General features: G+C 49.1%; 1 protein-coding gene across 1 annotated transcript in view; it reads left to right on the forward strand.

Moving 5' to 3' along the window:
* Window positions 1-10,629, forward strand: part of LOC111965218 (forkhead box protein O6-like) — a 46,496-nt gene extending 35,867 nt beyond the window's left edge. Inside the window, exon 2 of the mRNA XM_023989264.2 lies at window positions 6,001-10,629. Within this exon, the coding sequence (XP_023845032.1) occupies window positions 6,001-7,728 (1,728 nt within the window). The 3' untranslated portion in view covers window positions 7,729-10,629. The remainder of the gene's footprint in view (window positions 1-6,000) is intronic.
* The last annotated feature ends 686 nt before the right edge of the window (window positions 10,630-11,315 follow it).

Consider the following 11,315-nt stretch of genomic DNA (forward strand, 5'->3'; position numbering starts at 1 on the left):
AATTTACTCGGATGGAGCGGGATTAGCACCGGCTGCCTGCGACTGCCTGTTTTGGGGGCGATGAGTGAGTGGGGCATGGGCCGGCCATATTTGCCCTGACTCAGGCCAAGATTGGGTAGAGGCCAGGGCTAGGCTACACCAACACAGGGAGGAAACCTGTAACCTGGCAGGGCTATTCTTAGTCCTAAACCACACCCAAACAGGATGACTACTACTAAGAAACCCCGGGTTTGAAAACCAAACAGAAAGGCCGCAGACAGGAAGCAAACAGCTAGCTGACTACGCCATCATGCAACTTACCCACGCAATGGCTGTGTCCCAAATGGCACGCATTCCCTATATAGTGCTCCACTTTTGAACAGAGCCCTATGGCCCCTGGTCAAAAGTAGTGCATTATATAGAGCTAGGGAGCCAGTTGGGACACAGCCAATCCCTTAAATCTCTCTTAAGCAGGTGGATTCAGGATTCATCAGATAAAGAGGGCTTGTGGATGATGTTCAAATCCCTCTCCCAAGTCTATAGCGGGGGACTTTTTTGATCATCCATGCTACGTTTGGAACAGATCAGAAATCATATGCGGTAGCGGCTTCAACCGGTCTCGTCCATTAAAGGAGGTTCCTTTTCATTCGGCCTTTAATCAATCTGTCATCTAACCTGATGGACAACATTTATCATGATCTGATAAGATAATGTTCTGGTGTGGAGAGACAGGTATAGCTTTTACACTAGCAAGCCGGAACCGAACTTGCTGAGCCAAGCTGTTTGAGCTGGCTGGGTATCCACCATAGTTGCTTGAACTGTGCTGAAAAGTCAAGGTGAAAAGAAAATATGTGAGCCAACACAGTACAGTTCCGGTTGGCACGATAGTGTGAAAAGGGTAGTAGTCGGCGCAGGCACGTAGTTGCCCGCCCCTAACCGCCGACCGGGCGTCCCCGACGGACTGGCATGGCCCAGATGAAAGAAAGACTGTTTAGAGTTAGAGAGAGAGCTGCAGCATCAAACAACCAATCTCTCCCCATCCCCCGCTAGCCTTACTCTGCCTCCCTGCTCTACCCACCACAATATCAAATACTCCCTCTCCTGCACGTTTACCAACAGTTGCCATGGTTACCCGATGCTCGAGGTGTCACAGCGAGACAACCGAAGGGAGGCATTCACAGATCACCTGAGATTCAGTCAGTCGCCGCTTTTCAGTTGGTGCTCCACAATTTGATTTGTGTGTACTCAGACTGTGCCTTTCGCCCGTGAATACAAATGATGTACGACACAATGGTGCCATTGAAAGTAGAACGCTTAAATTACACGGCGGCAGAGGGGACACATTGGCATTGTGCCAGGCTGGGCAACTGGGCACTGTCACCCTACTCACTCAATGCCGGAGGTACCCTCGGGCAAGGGCATTGGAAAGGGAGCCGTGTCGCCTTCACAAAGCTAGTCCAATAGAATATCTTCCTACAGACAGTCAGACCTTGATGTGCCTAAAGCCAAACCTTACCATTGAAGGCTATTAAGTTGAATCGATTCTCCAAGTTGAACTGCCTACTCCAGATCCAAAATCAAACTGTGGAGGGAGGACTGAGCAGGAATCAATGCGAATGGCCAGAACGCTGAGGGGCAAATTAAAGGGTTTGAAAGAGAGGGGAATTATTGACCATGACCAGGGCCCGTTTTGTTTTTGTTCATTCTCGGAACATGAACAGAGCTCGGTCGATCCAAAACAGGAAGTCTTGTAGTACCCGGTCTCGGAAAAGGAAAAAAATCCCTTTCTGCTGCTCTGAGGCCACCTGTGTTGGAAAGAGTGTGAACGTGTCAGATTTGAGGGTGCTAATGGGTTTTAAGCTTAATCTGTGGGCAACGAGTGCTGTGGTGGAGTGGCTTGGTGGGGAGCGAATCAAGAAGATGTCAGTCAGGTATCAGGATCGTGGGCTCTAATGAGAGTTGAGCTCAAGCCGATTTGTCTCTCTGGGGCCACCGGGGTGCCACACCACAGAAATAGAATTACTAGAAAGGACATTCCCATTCAAGTCAATGYTACGTATGTGATGGGTGAACCGGCTGCCATATTGAATGTACCCATGAGTGTTCTGTGACCTTGATGTGGTCTGAGTGGCTTTACCATTCTAGTAATCATATTTCTATGTGCTACACAGTCTTCCACTGGCTACAGTTGTTCTATAAATCGGACAGATGCCCTTTTCACAAATAACAGTGCAAGGCTACTGCACGCTGGTTGTTGTTGTTTAAATACCCACTCTGTGATAGTTACATATTCATAGAAGTTTGATTTGACAACTTTTTACTGTTTACTTAAGTCGGGTGGGATCAGGCAATACATTTTGTGTGTTAGCTCTCTATTTCACCTCGTTATTTCTGCCTTCCACAATATGTATTGTATAAATTGGCCCGATTTCAATAGGAGATAGCTGCCGGACCAAGGGTTGGAATGTGTGTYCCGTGTCATTGTATGTTTTTGTGTGCTACCCTTCGTTTGTCCGTTCCTGAAAGCCAGAAACATTTTATGAATATTTAATAGACAATAACGTTTTAAATTCTATTCTGTTGTAAACCCGCGGGGAGAAATATGGACAAAGCCACCCTCAAGTACAAACTCAGAGTGAGGCATTCCGCTTAGCTCTGTCAGATAGGAAATTGAAAGGGTGGTTGTATTACATGGCCTTGTATTACATGGCCTTTCGTCTCATTGTCTTACATGGACAGGTTGCTTAACAAAGGAATCTCCTTAGTCTGCCCCCTCATCTTCCTCCTCCCATTGGATCATACCGTATCCAGACTGCTCGCTGTGCACACCATGACCTGGCAATGGACTGTGTGAGACGCCCAGCTGGGAGTGCCCCCGAATCAACTCCAGGATTAGCCCGGAATTGTCTGGGATTACTCGGAATGGAGCGGGATTAGCACCGGCTGCCTGCGACTGCCTGTTTTGGGGGCGTGAGTGAGAGGGGTATGGGCCGGGCCATATTTCTCCTGACTCAGTCCAAGATTGGGCGAGAAGCCAGGGCTAGGCTACACCTACACAGGGAGGGACATCTGTAACCTGGCAGGGCTATTCTTAGTCCCTAAACCCMCGCCCAAACAGGATGACTACTACTGAGAAACCCCGGGTTTGAAAACAAAACAGAAAGGCCAGCAAACAGGAAGCAAACAGCTAGCTGACTACGCCATCATGGTCGACTTACCCACGCAATGGCTGTGTCCCAAATGGCGCCATATTCCCTATATAGTGCTCCACTTTTGACCAGAGCCCTATGGCCCCTGGTCAAAAGTAGTGCATTATATAGAGCATAGGGAGCMATTTGGGACGCAGGCAATCTCTTAAATCTCTCTTAAGCAGGTGGATTCAGGATTCATCAGATAAAGAGGGCTTGGGGATGATGTTCAAATCCCTCTCCCAAGTCTATAGCGGGGGACTTTTTTGATCATACATTTACATTTTAGTCATTTAGCAGACGCTCTTATCCAGAGCGACTTACAGTAGAGTGCTACACATACATGCTACATTCGGAACAGATCAGAGATCCTATGCAGTAGCGACTTCAACCGGTCTGGTCCCATTGAAGGAGGTTCATTTTCATTCGGGCTTCAATCATTCTGTCATCTAACCCGATGGGCAACATTTGTTATGATCTGATAAGGTAATGTTCTGGTGTGGGAGAGACAGGTATAACCGGACCAAACCTTGCTGAACCAAGCTGTTTGAGCTGGCTAGGTATCCACCATAGTTGCTTGAAAGGATGGAAAAGATTGAAGAGACATTGAAAAGATCAATGTGAAAAGACAATATGTGAGCCAACACAGTACAGTTTCAGTTGGCACGATAGTGTGAAAAGGGTAGTAGTCGGCGCAGGCACGTAGTTGCCCGCCCCTACCGCCGACCGGGCATCCCCGACGGACTGGCATGGCCCAGATGAAAGAAAGGCTGTTTAGAGTTAGAGAGAGAGCTGCAGCATCAAACAACCAACATCTCCCCCCATCCCCCCACTACCCTTACCCTGCCTCCCCGCTCTACCCACCACAATATCATATACTCCCTCTCCTGCACGTTTACCAACAGTTGCCATGGTTACCCGATGCTCGGGGTGTCACGGCGAGACAACCGAAGGGAGGCATTCACAGATCACCTGGATTCAGTCAGTCGCCGCTTTTCAGTTGGTGCGCCACAATTTGATTTGTGTGTACTCAGCCTGTGCCGCTTCGCCGGGAATACAAATGATGTACGACACAATGGTGCCGTTGAAAGTATGAACGCTTAAATTACACCACATGTACCTCAATCTGAAACAATGGAATGTAGTACTATAGTACCAATGTAAGGCTTAGCCACACTAGGTGCTTTGGTTTCATTTTGCCGTTCAAGTTTCAGAATAACGCCTACAGCCAAAGCAGAACAGAACAACTATTGTCAATCAATCAATATGTCTTACTGTTCACTTGGCCTTCACTTGGCCTTGAAGAAAAAGTCTAATACACCTACAAATTGTTTTTGGAATGAGAAAGGGAATGAACAGAGTCATCTATTGAGAGTTCATCATTGAATTTGAAGTGTTCCAACAAAAAAAATGTGGGAAAGAAATTGACAAAAAAAAAAAAAAAATCTATTCTCTCAGCGGTAAATAATGATTCCAGCATATTAACAAACACAAGAGACATGGAGAGAGGGAGGAAGGAGAGAGGGAGGAAGGAGAGAGGGAGGAAGGAGAGAGGGAAGGAAAGAGGATGAAAAGAAAGGAGAGAAGCAACAAGTTGCAGAAAGCTTAGAGTAGAGAAGGCTACAAAGAGAGAGAATGGTGATAAAAGAGAGACAGAGATAAAAGGAGAGAGAGGGTGAGAGAGGGTGAGAAGGTGATGGAGCGAAAGAGAGAGGGTTATAGAGAGACAGAAAGAGAATTCGGTGATGGAGAGAGTCTGTGTGGGCAGGAGGTGGTTGGTGAGCTCCATCCGTTATCCCTGGTAGCTCCTAGCTCAATCTATCCGATCCATCTCCACATTCAGGCCATGGGAGAGGGGGCTGGTGCGCGGGCCAGACTGGCAGCCACATCAAACACCAGCCCCAGCCAGGCACATTAAACCAGGGATTAGTGTACATCTACCAGGCTGAGGAGAAGAAGTGGAGAGGAAAGAGACRGAGGGAAGGAGAAGGAGGGGGGGAGATTACCCTCCACTTCACAGAGATAAAGTGGACGTAGTGTCTTCAGTTCAGACAATCTTTGGCACTCTCACCTGATAGATTGTACAAAGACACCCATTCTATTCATTCTGTTTCTACGCGTTCAATCACATCCGATAGTTGAAATTCGGATAGATAACTTCAGAACAACTGGGCCCTGGTGTCTACAGTTTAGTAGGCAGAAAAGGCACCACCAGTAAGTATTTTGTAGACCCATGATGGTGAGTTGATAGCAGCTCTATACGCATAAACACAAACTGTCTGGTACGTATTGATCAGCGAAGCTCTTCTTGGAAGGGGAATCCACACACTCCCCAGTGGCATCGATGTGTGTGAGATAAACCTTTAAACAGTCATCAATACGGAGCAGCGGGCTAGGGATCAGATTGGCAGGTTGCACGTCGTCAAAGTCGCTGAAACTCTAGTTTCCTCTCCAATAGACAGTTGTTTCATATGAAAAAGGGTAATATGCATACTTGACTCTGCTGATGTCTACAGATGAGGAGTTCTGACGCACTGGGACACGCACAAAGGCGACCAGTACTCATTGCCTGAAAGTCACACGCTATCCTCACCCAGAGCTAAAGTGTGACATTTGGTGGCAGCGGTGGGATCCAGTGTGTTAAACAGTGAAAATGCTAATGTGCATAATATGATGAACAATGTAACGTGCACTCTAAATCAATCTCTCTCTCTCTCTCGCCCACCCCTCTCTCTCTCTATCTATCTATCTATCTGTCTATCTATCTATCTATCTATCTATCTATCTATCTATCTATCTATCTATCTATCTATCTATCTATCTATGTCTGCAGAACTCCATTCGACACAACCTGTCCCTCCACACGCGCTTCATCCGGGTGCAGAACGAAGGCACGGGCAAGTCCTCCTGGTGGATGCTCAACCCTGAGGGGGGCAAGATGGGCAAGGCCCCTCGCCGGCGAACAGTCTCCATGGACAACAGCACCAAGTACCTGAAGAGCAAGGGCCGGGTCAGCCGCAAGAGGGTGGGCAGGCCAGGGATTGGTTCTGGGTCTCAAGTGGGGCTCCAGGCTTCCCCTGAGCAGGGTAGCCCACCGGGGAAGGTTCTCCCAGGCAACGTAGGGGGAGCTGGGGTTGTGGAAGGAGAGTTTGACGCCTGGACGGAGCTCCACTCCCGGGCTAATTCGTCCACTTCGACCCTGAGCGGGCGATTGTCGCCCATCCTGGCCGAGGGCGAGCTGGAGGAGTCAGAGGAAGGCGGGCTGTCCTGCTCGGCCTCGCCCCACCTCTACCCCTCCCCCTCCTCCAGTGCCCGCTCCCCTGCCATGGGGGCTGCGGGAGGCCACTGTCCACCCGTGGAGCAGCTGCCCCAGCTGGCTAATCTCACCGGGGCGATCAGCCTGGAGGAGAGGCTCCTGGAGGAAAGCTACCACCATCATCATCCTCACCTGGCAGCGGGCCACAAACTCCCCCCGGTCTATCATTACAACCCTGGGGTTAAAGGTCAGGGGTCGTACTGCGGCGCGGTTTACAGCCAGGCTGGGATGGGCATGCTGCGCCACCACTCGCCCATGCAGACCATCCAGGAGAATAAGCCGGCTGGCTTCTGCGGCACCTTGCGGGCCTACTCAGGGACCAACGCCCTGCAGAGCCTGCTGACAGGAGGCCCCGGAGGGCCACAGCAGTACTGTGCCAAGGACATAATACTGGGCCAGGAGAGAGATGCCCACCCCATGATGGGGCCCTCCACGAACGGAGTGAGCTCCACCCATCACAGCCATCACTCCGGACACAACGGACATGCAGCACACAGTCACAATGGCAGCCACACAAACCACAACTCGGCTCACAGCCACAACGGCCACAACGGTCCTCAGAGTCGTAACCTCAACCCTGTGACCAACCACAACAACCACAACCACAACCACAACTCTCCTCATCTTGGCCACAACCTCAGTCAGAACCACAGCAACCACACAACACACACACCGACTCAAGCCCCAGCCCCAGCCCTGGCCCCACGCATCAGCAGTGGCCACCTCCAGCCTTACAGCCACAAAGCCCCCTATCTTTACAGCCCCCCGTCCCACGCCCACCTCCCCGCTTCCACCACCCTGCCACCCAACCCGGCCGGCATGCTGGGGATGCCCCAGGACTCCTGCCACCTGGCCACCGCCCCCCACCCCTCGCACCCCTGCCACAACACTTACCCCAGCCCCCAACACCAAGGAATGGGCAGTGGACTGTACCACCACCAACGGGGCATGGTGGGAGGCTGCACAGGAGGCAGCTACCATGGTAGCTCCTACCACCAGCCTCACCCCCACGAGAGACTACCAGCTGATCTGGATCTGGATATCTTCCACGGGAGCTTGGACTGCGACGTGGAGTCCATCCTCCTCCACGATATCATGGACTCCGGAGAGGAAATGGACTTCAACTTTGACAGCTCCCTGGCGCAGGGGTTGGGCATGGGGGTGGGCATGGGGATGGGGATGGGCATGAGTGGACTGGCAGGCCCTCAGCAAGCCCACAACAACCAGAGCTGGGTGCCCGGCTGAGACATTTCCCAGAGTGCTTCAGGGCAGGCCTCGGAAAAGACTCCACTACAGAGAGTGCTGCAGGCCAGCCCTCACTGCCCCTCAGATAGATAGGCTCCACCCCCTCCCCACTAACATGTTGGGGAGCACTGTGCTTAACTGTGTCATTCCTGGACTGAAAACAGAGGAGATGGGACAAACACTCAGTCACTCACTCCCCTATACCTTTCTATGTTGTGTTATAAAATGCCCCGGTCCTATCCCTCCCTGCCCGGACTCTCTCTGGAGATTGTAGCTGATGTCACATTGGTTTTTCTCACATCAGCTGTATACTGTGATGACAATCTCAACTGTGTTGTTGCCCAACCCTGTCCCTTTCTCATCTACTATCATGAGACCTGAACTCACCAAGCACTTTAAAACAAGTGGGTCAGACTCCACAGCTCACTCACATACAGACCTGGGTTCAAATACTATTCAAAATACTTTCCGACACTTTATCTGGGCTCGATTGAGTTTGCCTGGCGCAATGGAACCAATAGAATTGTCGCGAAAGTGCAAACCCTGCCTATCTTGCACTCCATGGCAGACTACAGCAAACGCTAAACGTATTTGAAATATCTCAAATGGTATTTGGACCCAGGTCTTGCCACGTACTGTAGCAGACAAATTCATGCAGAGTTTGGCTGTTTGCGAGGTGGGTACGGTATTTGACATATCATTTTGCTGAACAAATCAAGAAAGTGCAAGAATCCGGACCTGTAGATACATTTGTGGCATAGATTTATAATCGGGGTTGCTATGCTGCAATGTTTATAATGGGGGTTGCTATGCTGCAATGTTTACTGTCAGTGGGAAGCAGGGAAAATGTCATCAAAGATTTCTGATTGATTGGTTATTTGGCCTCTTTGTCTTTGGCTCGTATTAGGTTAAATCAAATGATACATTTTGGGACAGACCTACAATGATCTGTGCCTCCTCACTGACCTAATTGAAAACTATAATCTGGTGCTTTACCTTACTGTGCAAGTGAAAGTGTATGTTATATTAGTTGGTCGCATTATGTTCATTGTATTAATCTTTGGAATATTCAGAAGGCAAAATGGAAAATGGTGTATCACCTTGCCTCAACCAGGGTTTATTTTTTACTTTGTGGCGCCAGCTTTTCTCTTTACCTTTGCTTTCTCTGTCTCTGCCCCCCCCAGCCCCCACCACCACCAACAGAGACAAAGTGATCATCCCTCAGACCGACCCATTAAACTGTGCTTGATTGAAATTCAGCACCTTGCTTTTAATCTCCAAAGTGATGCTGCAGCCATGCATCACTATCGGGGATCTAAACGCCTCCCCTCCCATCCCTCCCTCTTTCTCTCTCTCACCCCTGCAGTTGTCGCTAACGTAAATGTGCTGTTCTGATCACCGTGATGAACACCCAGTCATCGTGGCCCGGAGGGAGACAACACCGTCCGTGTTTGTCTGTTTGCAAAGGACACCGATGGGGGGGGGGGACAAAAACAAAAACACACAAAATAAGTAAACGCAGGTTGATAGTAGGTCGACAGCAAGATAATCACATGATCATGTCCCTTTCCCCGTCCCTTCTGGGCGCGTGTGTCCTAAACGGGTAGTGTGTTTTGTGTCGTAAGTCATCAGCAATCGTTGTCATCATCTGTGTCTCGTGTTCCCTTGCACATGTTATGAGGTCGTCTTGGCTGTGTTTTGGGCCTTTTGGGAGTTTGAGCTGAGACTGGTTCTCTGATAGAAGGTACTGTACATATAGGCGGAGAGGGGTAGGAAAGACCGACGAAAACAATCAGCCAATCAGATTGGCATTCATCTCTGTCAGACAGGGTTGTTGTTCCTTCCTACCTTCCTTCCACACATGTCCACGCTCAGCGCGTTTCCTTTGTCGTCGTTCTCTCTTGTTGTCGTTGTAATGTTGACGTTCTGAAGGGACATACAGGGACAGGGTGTATATGGCATGGTGATGTGTGAAGGCGGACATCGGGATCCACACCCTATACGCTAGGCTACACCAGCCCCCATGAATTGGACCACGGTGTCTGTGTATATGTGGGGAGTCTCTTTACTGTAGCTCTAGCCACCATACAAAGCCTCGGGACAGGAGAGAGCCATGGGTCATGTTCATTAGGTCACACGCCGCACACCATTGCGAACCGCCTTAAAGCGCTTTGCAACGGAAACCGAAAATGTGTGTTTCTTATTGGACAAAGTCCAGGTTGTCCCACTCTGATTCAGTTAGTTTTTGTTCGTTTGATGCCTAAAGAACATGAACCGGCTCCCCTGTCTCCCTCAGTAGACACACTGCTGTGGACTGTACTGAATGCTTCTAACAGGAATGTCCTAAAATGTACACCGTACCGGGGATTTCCTAACATGTACACCGTACAAGGCGCATATCATTACAGCCAAAGGTCAAGTATGGCACAGACTAGCAGGACCTATCCTTCGAGATCAACATCCTTATTCTAGGATGTCGTCTCTTGTTCAATCTCAGTCTGTGAAGTATGTGTGGAAGGTCTTGGCGAAAGGACCCCTTGGTAGGGCTCTGTCATAGCCTGCGCTAAAAAGGTTTAGTGATGCCCCGATATTGGAAAATAGAGCTATATATAATGTCAAATGTTATCATACACATATTTATTTATGAAAGAGGTGGGTCTTTGTCACCCCTGAGTGTGGTAGTTTGTGAGCCAACTCCAATTTCCTTTGCATTTTTTTTGGTCTTTGTTTTTCCGCGTCACACTTCCTTTACAGTCGGGAAGGATTTTATTTTGTACAAAAATCTATATATTGAGGATATTGTATAATAGTTTTTAAACTCAAAAAGAAAATATTAATTTTGTTGTCTATTTCTTTTTTTAAGAGAATGTATCTTATCTGGTGACTGTTAAATAAATGAAATGAAAAGAAAGTATCTGTTTCATGCTCGTTCTACGCTTGTGTGGCTCCGTGCGAGGATTTGTCACAATTGTGGGATGACATTCCCATTGTCTTGTGCTGGTGTGTCCTCGAGTCCTTGTTCTTTCGTATACCTGTGTGAGCGAATGCGTGTGTTGTGTTGCATATGAATTTGTTCTTTCATTTGATATTATCCAAGGATAATCTGTCCAACAAGGTTCTCTTTTTGTACATACGGCACACACAGACTCACGTTGCTTCCAGAGTGTGTGTTTGTGAACGACTAGGTTTTTTTTGTTCGAAAGAGTCTATGCCTATGTTGATGGGTGTCAGTTTGTACGTGCATAAGGGAAATGGTGCGTGTGCGTCTGTGTGTGTTTGTGCATGTGTGCCCTTCGGTGTGAATGCGTGTACTTGCATGTTAGTGTGTCTCCTTCTGTATGTGCGAAAGCAAAAACGTGTGTGTCTGTGTGTGTGAGAGAGATATGGGGGCGGGGGGTGTGATGAGGGGGTGAGTGTCTAATAAGGCTTGTCATCCCCGCTGAAGCTGTAGGTTGGTCACAGCTGTCCCAGTCCCGTCGGAGGCGTTGTCACAGGAGGAGAGTGCTGCAGCGCAATACTGCCAGGCCCCATGGGAGCCTCCTCCACACACACACACACACACACACACACACACACACACACACACA

The sequence above is a fragment of the Salvelinus sp. IW2-2015 genome, linkage group LG6.1 (genome assembly GCF_002910315.2).
Source record: "Salvelinus sp. IW2-2015 linkage group LG6.1, ASM291031v2, whole genome shotgun sequence".
In the NCBI taxonomy this organism is placed as follows: domain Eukaryota; kingdom Metazoa; phylum Chordata; class Actinopteri; order Salmoniformes; family Salmonidae; genus Salvelinus; species Salvelinus sp. IW2-2015.